Source organism: Nilaparvata lugens, chromosome 7, assembly GCF_014356525.2.
Source record: "Nilaparvata lugens isolate BPH chromosome 7, ASM1435652v1, whole genome shotgun sequence".
NCBI classification, from domain to species: Eukaryota; Metazoa; Arthropoda; class Insecta; order Hemiptera; family Delphacidae; genus Nilaparvata; species Nilaparvata lugens.
In genome coordinates this window covers 36,560,950-36,578,061 of record NC_052510.1, presented here as the reverse complement: position 1 = coordinate 36,578,061, position 17,112 = coordinate 36,560,950, and the positions used below count along the sequence as shown (strand labels likewise).

General features: G+C 33.3%; 1 protein-coding gene across 1 annotated transcript in view; it reads left to right on the top strand.

Annotated features, from left to right (window-relative positions):
* LOC111063426 overlaps positions 1 to 17,112 on the top strand; it is a 56,278-nt gene that overhangs the window by 31,393 nt on the left and 7,773 nt on the right. Inside the window, exons 2-4 of the mRNA XM_039432650.1 lie at positions 12,630 to 12,777; positions 13,974 to 14,056; positions 15,326 to 15,467. Coding sequence (XP_039288584.1) covers positions 12,630 to 12,777; positions 13,974 to 14,056; positions 15,326 to 15,467 — 373 coding nt within the window. The remainder of the gene's footprint in view (positions 1 to 12,629; positions 12,778 to 13,973; positions 14,057 to 15,325; positions 15,468 to 17,112) is intronic.

Genomic DNA, 17,112 nt, shown 5'->3' with positions numbered 1-17,112 from the left:
TCAAAAACACTGGATTTACCTGTTTACTCAACAGTGACTTGAATTATTGAAGTTCAGTATTTCAGGTAAATGTGATGTCTATATAATATAATTTAATCACGTTTCAAATAATGCAGTATAAACTTAATTATATGTTTCATGCTTCTACTGGTCGCTTGGCCAGCAAAGCAGAAAGGCGAAATTGACACATTTACTAATGTATTTACAAGAAAAAAACAAGCTGGAACTATATTTTTACACGAATTGTGTATATCATTCAGACTCAAACTTGAGGATATTTGGAACTGGAATAAATAGTATACACATGGAAATTTCATAGAATGGTCAGGTTAGACTTGAGTCTGTCCTGAGGGCTAATCACTAGGCTAATCCTTGATCAGTCCTGGGCATATTAACTTATTTATTTATTTACATTGATAGAAAAATTAAAACATAAGCTTACAGCTTTGATCGCATAGACAAATTAATCAATAAAACATATTAATGGGCACTGTATAAGTATAAACAACGTTTTTCTGCAAAACTTTTGAATAGGAGAATATTAAACTGTTAGTATAATTGAATCTCATATAACTCTATAATATTCATTCTATTGTCATTTAGACTGAATTTGGAATAATTCTGTTGTGGAATGGTTGCAATATTTATTATCAGCATACAGCATTGAAAATACTAAAGATTTGCACAAACAAACATTTTATTTGGTATAGGACATGTTCACCATCTTTTACTGACTTTTCACATTCTATGGTAACTGTAGGAAAAATTTAATGTGCAATACGTGCGCAAAGTTTCTTTGCTGCACTCAAGAAACCATCATTCCGCACTCGCCTACGGCTCGTGCGTAAACGTTTCTTTCGGTGCAGCAAAGTGGCACTTTGCGCACTAGTTGCACAAATAACTATTGTCTATCGTCATTCTAGAATGAATCCCTTGGAATTTTCGGATTGAAATTACAAACAATTTAAAGGTAGTTCAAATATCATCCAGTTTTTGAATGGAGTTCATTCAAATAGAAACTTGCCGTCAAATCAGTTGTCCTCAAATTGGCTAAATGCCGATCTTTGACAAACCGTTTGGCAAGCGCATCTTATACCAGCACTCTTTACTAATGAAGCTCTTAAACTATTCAACGTAACAGGTTTATTATTAACATCTATTTACCAAAGACAACGATTACCTCAGTTGAAAGTGCTGGAACTTGTTATCGTCGTTGTAAATTATTTTTGTCGTTGGAGATATGGAAGTGAAATTATGAACGCGATAGATATTTTGAGATGAGCAAAAACTAAGAAAAAAGATTCCACACGAAGATGAATCTCTGTAATTCAAAAGACGTTTGGGCTTTTTCAACTTCCGCTTATAGGTACTTAACTATTGCTTGAAATCTGCTGGTGAAACTATCATTATGTTGACTCATTATTATCATCTTGACTGACTATCCTATTATAATACTTTACTGGTTTGAAAATAGTAGTTAGACAGCCTATATCCAATTGACTTAAAATCGTTCGTGTAGAAATTCATTAAATCAATCATTTATCCAATCATATACAATTATTATTATAACTATATTATATAAAAAGACTTATGCCTAAAACTTCCCCTTTTTGAAATTTATACTAGTACAGTCCAAATCAAAATGTAGAGAAGCCAACTCCTGGCTGACAGCCTTTTAGGTTATGTTTTGGGTATTTTCGGTATTATAATGACATGGTTTCATTTTTATATTTAATTTTTTTTCAAGTTTAAAATTGATTTTTCTTATTTCCAAGAATAAATCTGTTCCCTATAATATTATAAATACAGGTATCTTCAAGAGATGATTAATGAAGAGTTAATTACTAGATACTAGATTCATTGGTTGAATCTAGATATAAAGTACTGTAACGACTTTGTGGTTTGGTCGTAGAGTATGTCGAATCTGAAGTGGATATATGAAGACTCTCAAGTCAGTAAAAAACGGGTGTTCCACCTCACCTTATCGTATATTATTATATGGGTAACATGATTGACTACTACTTATTTTGACGGTATTGGAGATTGCTTTTAACTCAGGGATATAAGTAGAATAATAGTTAATCAACGTATTTTATCTGTTTCATCTATTCAGGTATTTAGGATTGTTTTAGCTTGCGCAGGATATTTAAAGTTTTCAGTTTCCAGTTCATAAACTAGCATTCGTTCGTCATCAGAGAAACAAGTAGGATATCATGTGAAAACTCGTATGACCAGTCAGTCGGTTAGAGCTGGATTCAAATAATTATCCAATTTCATAGACCATGACCTTGATCTTCCTTTCCTTTCTTCCTTCCTAAATCATTGAACTTGATCCTTGTTTAAAAAACGCCTAACACCATGGACTTCAGATTTTAATCTACTTGAAGGTTCCAAAGAGAAAGAACAATCATCAACCACTTCTATTTGAAACGAATATTGATCATTTGAAGAGCCTTTGTATTTTATGAACCTTCAATATAGAGCCTTTATTATACAGTTTCGAAATTCTTGAGTGATCTGCACCTAAAGTAATTGAGATTGACACAGACTTTTTCATCGAATAACAAATGGGGGAAGATTTCAGGACTGTTTGGAAGATAGAGCTATCATACCTGAAAAGCAAAACTGTATTATTTTGATTCCTGCAATAGTGTATCACAAGATAAAAAAGCCAGAAATTTTCAATTATAATAATATAATTTTACATTAATCAGGTTATCCAAACAAAGTTTGAGAGAACTGCAGGCTATCGTTGGAATAACTGGCACAATTCTATTTTCTTCTCCACAGTGTCAATATAGTATTTGTTTTATTGTACGGTTATTATACATTTCATCGTTACAATTGGGCAAAAGTTCAAAAACCAAATGCCATAATTCAAATAAATGAAGTTTCAGAATCGTTATTTTTCGCCAGACAAAGGAACGCATTGCTGAAAAACAGTCATTGACCTACATAATACTCATAAACTGTGTAGCTGCGAAATATCGAATTTGAATATTGTGACATAAAGGAGAAAAAAATCAACTATCAATATCCCAACAATTGAATATCGCGTACAGATATACGCGCCGCGAACATGAGCAATTCACTTTTAATCAGCTGATTATATCTGTATTTTTACAGAAACGGTAAGATACAGATATAAAAAGCTTGGCATCAGCTGATTAAAAGTGAATTGCTCATGTTCGCGGCGCGTAATTCTGTACGCACCATATGAGTGTATGTGCGTCTGTGTACACGATATCTCATCTCCCAATTAACGGAATGACTTGTAATTTGAAACTTGAGGTCATTACACTATAAGGATCCGACAAGATCAATTTCAATCAAATGCAATTCAAGATGGCGGCTAAAATAGCAAAAATGTTGTCAAAAACAGGGTTTTTCGCGATTTTCTCGAAAATGGCTCCAACGATTTTGATCAAATTTATACCTGAAATAGTCATTGACAAGCTCTATCAACTGCCACAAGTCCCATATCTGTAAAGCTTTCAGGAGCTCCGCCCCATCTATGCAAACTTTGATTTTAGATTTCCAATTATCAGGTCTCAGATATAATTTGAACGAAAAATCTCGAATGAAAAAGATTGAGCATGAACATCTCTACAGTTAATGTCCAGTAACATTTTCACCTAAAATTGAAAATAAGCTAGAAATTTGAGAAAATGTGATTATTCTATTGCAAACTGTTGGTAACTGTTGATTCTATTAAATCGTTCACTATGAAGAGATAGCAGACTTCGTGTGTATCTAGCGTTATTGTCCTGTCACCAGCTGGCTCAGATCTTTGAATAGTAGACTTGAGATGCGCGTGAACACTAGCGTCAGGTGATCAATTTATCAGGTGATCAATAACGGCAAGGAAAGTTGTGTGAGTGCGCCACACCAGATTTTTAACATTTTTACCAATCGTCTCATGATCGTCACTCATAATGTGAGTTTTTAACGTGTTTTTCCAAAGAGAATAATATTATTTCGCTCCTAAAATCAAATCCAAACGTGTGTTATATTCATTCAAAATAAAAATAAGGAATGTTCAGAATAGAAAATAATATTTCTCCAAAAGGAGTAGGAAGGATGTAAAAGAGCAAAAGAGGAAAGAGTAAAAAAGAAAGGGTGAATACATTCGTAGAAGGGAACCATTGACTTGGTCAAATTCAACATCAATTTAAAAATCAATTATTGCAGCAGTTTAAAAAAAACATTGGAAACAGATTATTCTGAATAGAATCTGGTCAATGTTTGAAACAAGTTTCTATATGTATTTTTCTCTGTAGAGGGAAATTTATATTCGTTTATTTTTTCACCTCTTTGGTCATCCAGTATCTAGGAGAAGCGTTTAGATAGACCCAATAACTAAATTAAATTGATTCTATCAAAAGATGAATAGTAAATGCTATGTTGTCTCGTTTGTGGAAAAAGTTATCCAAAAGTTCACGTGACGCTAATTAAGTATGCTGATGGTAGATAAGGATAAAAACTTTCGCCATGACCTAAAATTTGCATTGATAACGTGCACTTGAGCACTGTATTGGGTTTCAGTTCGCGATTATTAGTTGTGTGATATTCAATACATGAAACTAGAATTACTGACTCCTCAATAAAATTCAGATGGAAATTCCGTGGCTAAGAATATCGGAATATCCAGTTTCACTTCAAAACGGTAGTTCTTGAAATAATTAATATTGTTGAGATAAAATCCCAATCCCTGGCTGGTGGAATGAGGATAGGCCACCATAAACAATAGATGAACATGTATAATCTATTGTCGAAATTTCTCCCAATTTCTCAAGTCTGTTGAGAAATTGAAATGTTTAGGAATTAATCGTTCCTCCCATTACTGGTATTAGTATGCAGTATTGCTTTCACTTAAGTTTGATTAAAATAGTGTTGCTAAAAACCAATAAACATTGCAATAACTTAATAGAATTGAAATTTATTAACTTCAATCTCTTCCATCGAAGTAGCGAATCAATTGATCCGAAGCACTCTCTTCCTGATCATTAGAACTTAACTAGAAGTCTATTGACTGTTGAAAAACAGTTCCCCTGAAATAAAATCAGACTGATTGCATTAGTGTTTGGAGAGTATCGATGAGCTCGCTAAACAAACAAATGGCTGCCAAAAAGCAATCTCATGAAGCAAGACGTGACTGAATGTGAATAAACAAATCTCTTTCTCTCTTGAGTCAATCTATAATTCAATCAGCACTATCAATTAAATGATCCAAGTGATTCAATGTTACTGAAATCACAAAGTTGGGGCCTTGTTCTTATCCCGTTCTCATTCGAAAGCTCATTCATAACTTCACAAATAAAAATCCAATCAAATGTCTTGCTTCATATTCACATAAATACAGCATAATGATTTCTATATAAATTATTGATTAAATTGATTTGAACATTTTCCATACAAGCCATTCCATTTTTCATATAAGCTTTAGCCTATGTCAAAATTTACAAAAATTCTAGCCGTGTTCCATTTACATTCACTACCTTACTCAATCATAAATAATCATCAAATTTCTATCTGCTTCTACAATAATGGTACTATGATGATGATGATGATGATGATGATGATGATGATGATTATGATGATTATGATGATGATGATGATGATTATGATGATGATGATGATGATGATGATGATGATACTAATAATACTACTAGATTAGCATTATGATAGTAATCATTATAAATCAATTAAGTTCATTCTTTGCTCTGTGATTTTTTAATCATTCATGGAAAAATCATAGATTAAAATCTAATTAAGTTTATTACCATCAAAATATGAGCTGCATAAAACGGATCACACCCATTTCATGGATAAACCCAGTTACTTGGGAATTTCTTTTGAGGGCTTCAAGACTTCAAGATAAAATGGAATTGTGATAATGGTAGGGAGTTTAAGATTAAAATAGTTGGATAAATTTTATTGTGAAACGGATGGATGATAAGGCTGAACATTCAATAAATTTTCATTGAGCCGACGCTTTTCCATTGAAAGGTCCATGAATCCATTTCTCGTGTCCATCAATAGCAAGCAGGGCGTGGCTGTTCATTCAAACTCCCGCAATAAATTGATGAATGAAAGAGAGCCGAGAGAGATAAATGAGGAGGATCAAGTGAGAGGAGATGAGTGAGGAGTGAGGAGGATCCGAATGAGGAATGAATGAGCTTGATAAGTGTGAAAAGCACCTGTCAGTTAGTTGCTTGCGCGGCGAGAATCAATACGTTATCGCTCCCACAATCACAAGTCGGATGAACTTTGCAGTTTTGTGCGGATGACAGCGGACAGTTCGATTCGATGCCTCAACTTACTTGATTTCAATCTTCAACTTACAACAACTCACCTCTGCTCTTCATCATTTTGCTCAGTTCCAGGAAGGGAATGAGATTGAGATTGAGCTAAAACGGGAGCGTTATCAGAGATTCCGGGACTTTAAAAACTTCTCATTCTATAATGATCTATGAAAGATTCAGAGACTATAATATTATCTCTATATATTATCTCTATTATATAATATTATAGATTTTTCTAGAAGTCAGTAATATAAATTGGATCAAGGAAATAAGACGGAGCCGCACAACCTGTCCTCTAGGTATGATTTCAAACAGGTGCAAACGTTGATCCTTCAACTATCCACCATCATACTCCATATTGTTGTCGGATTTCATATCAAAATGCCTCATAAATTACGGTGAAATATATTTTTGAGATTTGGAGCTCTAATTGAGAAATCGGTGTTGAAGTATGAATGGTCAATTATTCCATTCCTAAACATTAGGAAGAAATTCTAGCAGCTCCAGTTGAATTACAAGTATTATCTAGAATCGACTACCAAGAAGTATGAATAGTCAATATTATTCCATTCCTAAACATTAGGAAGAAATTCTAGAAGCTCTAGTTGAATTACAAGTATTATCTAGAATCGACTACCAAGAAGAGAATGTTGTATTCATTGCAGATTGGAAAAGTTTTTTCTTATAGTCTTGAAAATACAGAAGTCATGAAAGCTTCTCGATTTCTCGTTATCTTGAAAAAGAAAGAGAAAACTAATCTCAGGTGAAAACTTCTCTCATTGGATCATTTTCTATTGATCTTACCAAGTACATATTATTGGATCATTTTCTATTGATCTTACTAAGCTCATTTACTACCTTTCACTCACAAATTTATAAGCAAGCAAATAAACAATAATTATATACTCTCTCCCCTGACCTTGCTCAAGTGATAAAAATACGAATACATTATAATTGGCTCTAAAATTGAGAAGTTTGACTCTCATATTAGCTGCAAGCATCTCAGCTACATACTGTACTCTACAACCCCTTGTAAATTTTGATATTCATCATCAATTTATAAGCTCTCTTTTCAGGAGATGATCGATTGAGCCATTGATTGACAAATCATTCAGGATTTCAATCAATTTATTCTTATAAATTCCATTTTCAATTAACTTATATAGTCATGCAGTATTACAATGTCTAACCTAAGAAATCCGCGAATGGCTAATGGATGACTGTGATCACATTTTTCAATTTTCCATTGTCGTTGCAAATCATTCATCCATGTGATGTTTTGGGCTGACAGTGGAAATTTATCAAGTGGACTGCCTGCTGCCTGCATACTTGATCGTGTTTCGCAATCACTCCATTAGTCATCTCTACCATTTTATCATTGATTTCGAATTAACATCAGCTTCAGTGATTTTTAATTTGGGAGCTTGAAATGGCGAAATATTATAAGCGTCATTTCAAGCAGAAGCTTGAATAATTTGGGATAAATAGCGGAATAACATTGCATAGCCTACTCTCTGCTCTTTTCTTGAGAGTTATTGAAGAGATTGAAATATTAGGTACTGCTTTATTGAAAACATTCATGACGAATAGTATAAGTGATTTTCATATTTTAATTTTGAGTAATTCCATAATATAGGATATATTCCAGATTATTTTCATAACACTGACCATAATAATAAGTAGAAATGGGTTCGGCTAAGTAAGAAGACAAATTTTTTTAAGTCTGTCTTTGAGAGAGATTTTTTTGAACGAGCGTCAGCGAGTTCTTACTTTCGACTCAAGGTCAATGTCGTTGTCCGTCTGTGGGTTTGTTTGTTTGTATGTTCTACTATAACCTTAGAAAGAATTGATCAATCTGCTTAAAATTTTGAACATGTAGGCTACTCTTCGAACCTTTTCACAGGTCATGTTCGTTGAACAACAAAATTGACTCTCACTCCTTCGTCCTTTTTCAGGATATAAAACTAACATTGAAAGTGCATAAGAAAAAATTCTTATGATTCAGCATTTAGTCAGCTGGAGTTAATTGTAAGCCATTTCTAATTTTTTTTCATCCATTTAAAAAAGCTGATGCTATTTGGGAGGTATCACAAAGACTGTTCTTTATGCGCTGGCACATGGTTTCAGCTGATTAATATGCAACATATTTCATTTACAACTTGAAGCGATAGAAAAGTAGTTTTCTAATTCGAATAGGATCCCCATGAAACCTACTGTCAAATTATTCTTGTAAAAGGAATATTTAGCTGTTTCCATCATTCTCTCCTATTCTGTATAATCAGAAGTTGCGGATTTCAAAGATCAATATACAATAGTTCATGAGCGTTCTCCGCTCATAGTACAATAGTTCTCCAACCCAGGGGTCACTATAAGTTCAGTTATAGTTCAGTTAGATTCCTTTTTCCATGATAGTCTTTTATCTATGGCTATAAATCATCAGGATTATGAGGAACTTGATCACATTGGCATAAACAAGAGCTGTGATGTGACGAAAAAACTAAATGGAGAGATCTTTAAGTAAATAAACCGTTCATCTCCCCCTCCTCACTTCCAAGGAGAAAATACTCCAGCACAAAGAACCTCTTTTTCAATACTCAATAAGTTCATGCTCATGAACCTATAAACTTCTTTCAAACAGCACTTTAAAAGTGAAGAGTCAAGCATCTCTCAAAAACCTCTACAATACATTATGTCATGCACATCACAATCACATTGTTGCGCCGTCTAAATTTAGAGCTAGGTGTTTCAAGTAGTTAGAGGGATGCAGTCTTTGATGACAAATTCTTTAGAACATCCCCTACAAGAGCATTAACAAAAGGAGGACGATTGAGAATAGTACGAAGCGCGCTACAATTCACAGAAACTTGGTCGTTTCAAAACTGCTCGACTTTTGTATGCCAACATGTAACAGTTTCCTTCTTCTCGCTGTATCTCTTCCTCTTATCTGTCCTATTTCCCATAGTTCCTTTCTCTCTCAGCCCCAATTTGGCGCCGCTAGATGCAGCAGTACCATGCTGGAACTCGTGGGTGGAAAAGCAAGATGGAGAGGTGCTTGCTATCGATTTTGAAAACGAAAAGCCCTTTCCCTATATTTAACTCTTTCGGGGCTCTCATGGCCCTTCTATGTGATTGTGATATGTTTTTATGTAAGCGTTTCATCTTTTGCTCCTCCCACGTATCTCAACTTCTTCCACCTCTATTTTCATGAGAGTTCCATTTCCCTCCTTTTTCCAAGGCCAAGGCGAAGGAAATTAAATCGCTAACCTTTCCATCCCCCAGAGACATGAAACGCTATCCCTTGAAACGTTTCCCCCAGAATTTAAACATCTGGTCTGTGATTGGCTTAGAAAAAGCTTAGCTCAACTCGGGTCCCTCCTATCGCATGACAAGCATCCATTCTTCACTTGGGTTGCCTTGTTTACAGCATGCTCCCACTAGAAGACGTGCAAATGTTCGTCAAGGGCATAAGATACCTCGGGTTGTTGAAAGCGTGATTCGTTCGTGATGTTGAATCAAGCAATTTCTATTCGCTCATCTGTATCAATTATTCCAAATACCGTCAAACTGCTGATTATTCCGTCTTTCATGTCATAATGTATTTTTTATTTTCCACTATGTATAATCTAATCTAACCCCAACCATCAATAATGCTATCAGATTCTGTCAGTGTATAAATGACGATTTATTGCATATTTCCTATTTTTTCGCAGTTATTTTTTTAGAAGCACTTCCATCGAAGCTTCTCCAATTGTTTCAATGATAATCAAATGGAACCAACTGAATGTCACACAAAATCAATTTATAATAATTCTAGTTTTGATTACGAATGAATAATGGCCACATTATAGCTTTACACAGTCGAATTACATTTTTGTAAACAGTCACATCAATAATCATACTTATGTTATTCATACTTATGTTATTGATTCACTCTCAAACGCACGATAGTATGCACGTGCACTTGCATCATGACAATGATTGGAAAATAAACAATAGGCTGAACCCTAAATCTATAATAATCATCCCAATTTTGATAAAGTAGTTTAAAATGGAGTATCACTCTATAGAATATTTTAAAGATTTAAAGATGCAAAGTAACTTTGTGCATAATATTGAATAGAAGAGACTTCTATACACACTTCAGCTCTAGCCTACTTTTTCTCAAGTTTGATTCCAATCTCCGAAAAGTGTTCAATGTTCGACTCTTACTCATTGAAGAAATGATGAAAAATTGTCACCTTAAAAGTAGATATTTTTTTTAGTGTTCAATCATATTTTCTCTTTGTTTTAATAGAGTGAGGTATTACAGCAATCTCGTACATTTACTAAACCATTACTTTATGAACCCTTCACAGTGTTTTAGATGTTGTTTTATCACTATTCGTATATCGACTCAACAGTGTCAACGCAATAACTAATATTATTTGCTTAGCGCCACTCACGTCTCCTCAATTTGGCCAGCATCAAACTAAAACTGAAACACCATCCAAGAGTCATTCCGAATTTTCAAAAATGCTTGAAGATGACGACGCCCGTGATATTCCAAGTGAAATTTTAAAAGAATCTGAAATCCTGACTGCAAATCTTCTACCACTAAAATCAAGAGATAGGTACCGGTACGATAACTTAACAAGTATTCTTTATTTATTTTGTCAGCAATACCTGTAGTGTGGCGAAAAATATCGTTTGCACCTCGGGCAAAAATGTTTTTCCAGCTCTCAATCTTTTGTAGTCGATTTTCTTTTCTAGTCGAAAACCGATTTCGAGCCGGAAAAATCTCATTTTCTGCTCTAAGTGCGAAATATACTATTATGTTAGCATAGTTTATTTTGAATCATTTATTCCTGAAATCATCCCAACATCACATAAAAAGAGAAAAAATTAATATATTCATTCACTAATTGAAAACCTGACAATTCATTTTCTTCAGATTTTTTTTCAAATCCCATTTGGTCTTTCAATGGCAAAGCCCCGATAATAAACTTGATATTTTATTCTCACACTATTTATTATTATATAGACATTTCATAGAGCTCACATTTTCCATTTGCCTACCAGCTGCCAAACTCTCTGTCTAATCTTACTTAAATTTGGCATTCCTAGGTAAATAGTTTCAAGTACAAATCTTATACATTTTCAATCTCATACAAGGTATCTCTTAGATGTGAATGGCATCATGATTAACTCTCAGAGACTTTATTCGGTCATCAAAAATCATTAGGCTACTAATCCAAGAATAGATTCTCCAGATGATGTCATGACGATATTTGTAACTGGAAATTGTCATTTATATCTCTGACTAATTTCCGAGAAACCTTGAAACATTCATGAACATTTGTTACCCTGTTGACATGTGTTGTCTGATGCAAATGTGGATAACCAGGGCAGTGCAACTATAATTTATACAGCGGAGTGCGCAATTTCATTGAGACGGACCGCTGTCCCGTTGCTCTAGTAGCTAGATTTTTTTAATCGAATAACGGCCGAGAGGACGCCACAGCAGATCGTGGCTCATCATTTCATCTCTCATTTCTATTATTGTGGTTTGCTTGCTACGATGGGACCAGTTCCAAGAAATTCGGTCACAAAGCTCTTTACACAGTACAACTTTATTCAGTCTCAATTTTGCTGTTGATTCTGATTAATTTATTGCTCCCGTTATGTTCAATTCATCTTCTACTCCTCTTCTCCCTTTCTCACCCCTATCCGTACCGAAGTTATAAGAATAGAAAATGTTCAATCAAATGTCAGAATTGAAGATAAAGGTCCAGGAAGACCTTTTCAAACTTCACTCGAGTCCAGCACAAATGCTGATCAATTTCCGACTAGATTGCTCTGGTAGCAGTAATTTCCTTACAACTTATTCTCATTTTCAGATGTATTTTCTGGAAGGAATATCATTAGAACAATTTAATGAGAAAAGCACTATATTCAATTTTTCACTAGTAATTGAATGCGAATTTTTGTTTGCAATAATTAATTCCCGTCAAGATCTGGGTTTTCTCTCACCAATTATTCTAATTTCCTGTGTAAGGCTCAAGATAATTCTCCAAAGACGGGAATTTGGGAAGTAATAATTAATGATGGAAACAATCGACCATTTCGAGAATGTGAACGAAAAGTTTTAATTAGCAAATATTAACTCTTTGATACTTGGCAGACCGATATAGATACTCAATGAGACAAAATTCATTCATCTCAAATTCAATGGAGAAGCACTTCTGATTGTAACACAGAAACTCTGAAATATTGCTCAAATGATTGAAATAAGTCAATTAAAGTTCAAGCAGGAATAAATCCATGTATAATTATTTTAATTTGCAGATCACAAGTGTGCTGATCCTGACCCAGTTATCTACAGAACTGGCTGATCCTGAAAGTTCCGGGGGCTCAGTGAGCATTTTACTTGGACTAGATGTTGAAGAGTTCAAATATACTATCGGTGGAGACGACCGACAAAGAAAGACTGATGGTAAGCAAAAGTCCGATAGAAAACTAATTGTAAGCTAAAAAATATTTGAACGTCTATTGATGAATGAATGCTCATTTATCGAAAAATTCTCTGAGATAGTAGACATAATATCTGAGAGCTGCAATCTTATCTTGACCACTTGAAATCTTATCACTCATTCAACCATTGGTCTGATTAGAGTTTGTTGTATGATTTATTAGTTCAACTGTTACAAATCACTCTTTGAAATCTTTTTTAGATGTAAAACAGTAGTATATTGAATCAATATGCTAATGGTGTTGTGCTTTTCATGCTTTCATCATAAAAGTTTCTAGAAGAAGCCAGTAGATTATTCTAGGCTTTGATCTCATTAAAAGTAAATAATCCTAAGATTTAAAATAATCAAGATTATGCAAAGTAGAAATTTTTAGTATAATGCTCTCTAATCCAGAGTACAACAAAATTCATAGTTCATTAAATAGAGTTTTATCGGACTAGCTTATTCATTTAGTCTGCAAGAAGGAAATAAACGCACCAGAATTTATATGCCAGCCTTAGGTGTAACGCTGATTAAAAATGAAAATAGAATAGTATTAAACATAATTTGTTCTATAAATAAAAGGTTCATAAACTGAGTGATAAGTAGGTTATTAGCCCCTGATTTAGTTCGAATTATGTTCTTGAAATAGAACTTTATTTTGAAAGAGTGAGAGAGTGATATGAAATTATGCGGAAGAGCCGAACTTCGGTTATTCATCGTTTCCTGCTCTCAAAAGGAAGTAAAGGCCTGCTGCGTTTATAGATTATGTTTATTCATAATTCACTTTCAAGTCTAGCCTAATGGAAAAATAACGAGCAGTAATAAAATCTAAATTTTCAAGAATTCCAAAAAACAAACAGTTTACTGTTCACAGTCTTTACTGCCAAATTGTATTCTTGAATTGATGCAAAATAATAGAAAATGTTTATTTGATTTATTCAGTGAATACGAGGCAAGACGTTTCCAAAGGAAAAGATTAGATTGTAGGCTATTGATTCCATGCATATCTTTCATTTATTAAATATTTATTCATGATATTCCAACAGTAAAATTGCATGTGTATGATGTGTGTTTATAGTATAGGGAATAATGCAGAGTACCGATATGTGAAATAAATTGATTATTTTTATCCTGGTTCATAGATGTATAATTTCAATGCTTTTCTTCTCCGTTTCAGCCACAGAAATAATGATAGCATTTTTGCTATTTTCATTCTTCTATGCTGTTTCAAGTGCCATTTTAATTTGGGGAACTATTGTAGTAAGTATATCACAAACAACAATAACAATAATCCATTATTCCTACTAATTTCTCAAGGAATATTAAAAATCAAATAATGATATAGATATTAATAAACACTTACTTTGATAAGTGAGACAAATTACAATAATACAAACTACTTGCATTAACTTAATACTGTACGGTACCCTAACTCTGGTAATGAATAATATCTATTACTGTACTACAATGATTTAACAATTTCAGCCAGGATTGTTGATGAAAACCTACTATTTCAGTAGTCATTATATTTTTCTCCCGTCATCAAGCAATTGAGCAGTGAAATTCCAAAACATTTTTTTATAGTAATCTTTATAACTGTGGAACTGTAGCCGATATTTATTAGCTTATTAGATAATTTAGACTAATCAATTCCAGAGATCACTTCTTGGAATATTGTAGATGAATATTCTAAAAATATATATTTTTACTATTTGGAAATTGTTGAAGAGATGTGTTACTATTACAATGTACTTATAAGATCAAGCAGACAGCAATAAATCCTCTTTCATTTGATTTGGTAACATCACAGGTTTCCCACAAAAGGTATAACAGCCGAATACGATATACATGAAATTTCTAACAGAAAATGTTCAGTGAAATTTTCTTATATTGACCTTAGTTTTCGAGATATATCGATTTACCTATACTTTTGAAAAACGTCAATAACTAGAAACCATTAGTCAAAATCTAATTCTAAGGATATGGTTGGGAAAGAAATTCCCATTAAGATACATAAAATTATTCCTCTATTTGACGTTTTTGAACATTTTATTAGCTATGAAAGTTGAAAAAGAAGATTTGTCGAGTTCAAAGCCAAATTTCCAAAGTTCATAGCTAAACCGTTTGAACGCTCATGAAAATTTCAATAATTGAAATTTCAGGCTGACGTTAACAGATCAAGTCGTATAGTGTATTCCTTTTAATTCCTTGTAAATTTATTTCATATCAATGAAGCACTTTTATCTATATCTGTATCTACTGGGCTTTTTTGCAAATCTCATGTAGAATCTATGGTGTTCGGCTTTTCCACCTTTCGTGGGACACTCTGTAATTGCGTAGGCCTACCTCTCGAGAGGATGTCTACCACCATATATTATTGAAAACTACTTTTTCTCATTTGAGCGTTCATAAAACTCAACAAAAATTAAATTTTTATTGTTCTCCAGAACGAGTTTATTGCTATGAATTTTTTATATTGTAAATAAACTATCTGAGTTATTTGTGATTTAGTAACTTTTTGTGTTTCAGGAACAGAGTTGGTGCGCGTTACCATGGCTCATTTGTGTAGCATTTAGTTTCGCAACACAAGTTGCAACATTAGCAATTCATGCCATAGCTTTAGGAACAAGAAAAAACAAATTGATAATTGCAATATCAGTACTCAATATAGGTGAGTGTACTTTCTTTTGTTCAACAAAAAACCTTAATCGCTCTTCTCTCTGATTTACGGCTTATTTGAATATTTTCTAATCGTTTCAGTCATAGACATCAATTACTGAATTCAATTTCCCGTACTTCTCTTGACAATATTTTTAATCTTATTTTTTGGCCAAATATATTAGCCCAATCATTGATCCATCATAAACTCTTTTATTAGTTTTATCTCGCATTGAATCAAACAAATATATTATTCATTAGTAGACTAATTTTTATTAGAAATTGAATCAAGTTTTATTGTTCAACTGTGATAACCGGTATTCAATTCAATTATTATTTTTTATTGATTTTTTGAATGAATCGGGTAGGCTCATCTGTGTTGTGATATATCCACTGAATTTTATTTCATAAAACTGTGCATTTCATAAATGTAATTCTCTTTTGAAATCTCAACATTTCATTGTTACAGTTACTGTATACATCTGTACAGTAGGCCTATACATTATTACAGTGCGTACAGACTTGAGCGCCACGAACACGCGTATTTCAGTTCTCATCAGCTGATACTACACTTATTATATCTGTTTCTATGCAAATACAGATATAATCAGGTGATGACAAGTGAAATGCACGTGTTCGTGGCGCTCATGACTGTACGCAGCTCTACATTAACCTTAGTCATTATCAATCCATTCTCGTTTCTGGCCATTATTTATTTAGTTAAAAAATAATCCCATGGGTATCCTTTTTTAGAACTATTTTATATATAGAGTGAGTCATATGTATGGGAACCCTTCATAAATTGGAGATTGTTGTAGATATAGTGGTTTATAATATAGCTGAAAAAATGAAAAGATGTATTGAAGAAATTAGAGAAATGTCTACAAGTAACCTGAACTGTCTTAATAAGCATTTATCCAGAGTGAAGTGGAGTAGTATATATATGGTGAGGTTGATCCAAGAGCAATCAGTTTTTGGAATTTTCTAAAACGCTTGATTATTATTTCAATGTTTCCTGTCCAATAAAGAGAATTAAAATGAGCTGTACGGAAAATAAAAATAAGTGGATCACTGAGGATATATTACAATTGAGACAGGATGTAAGAAATGCGTTCAAATTATTCTCGCAGAATCGAGATGCAACAGAAGAGAGAGAGAGAGAGAGAGAGTACATGAACTTGAAAAAGCATTATACAAATGAGATAAGAAGAGCAAAAAGCAATTACGTTGTGGATACTTTGAGTGTGTCAAACAACCTGAATAAATGTGTATGGAGGATCATAAATGATGAAAAACCCGGATCAAGGCAAAAAAATGGTCACAGGTACATTGGTAGTATTAAAACAAAAGAGGGTAAGGTTTTGAAAGATGGAAACGAGATTTGTGAATCTCTAAATAAGTTCTTCCAGGAAGTTAGCTCAAACATTGAAGACTCAGTTTTGGATGGTTTTAACCAATCATGTGTTGAAACAGAAAATGACTCAAGCCATATTGAAAAGATGGTTGTTGATCCTTTCACAGAAACAGAAATTGTCGAAATTATTGATTCCCTGAAGAGTAAGAGGGCAACTAGTCTTGATGGGATCTCCACTGTTGTTATAAAAAGTTGTAAAAAGTATTTAATTGCTCCACTAACAGTATTGGTGAATAAGTCCTTG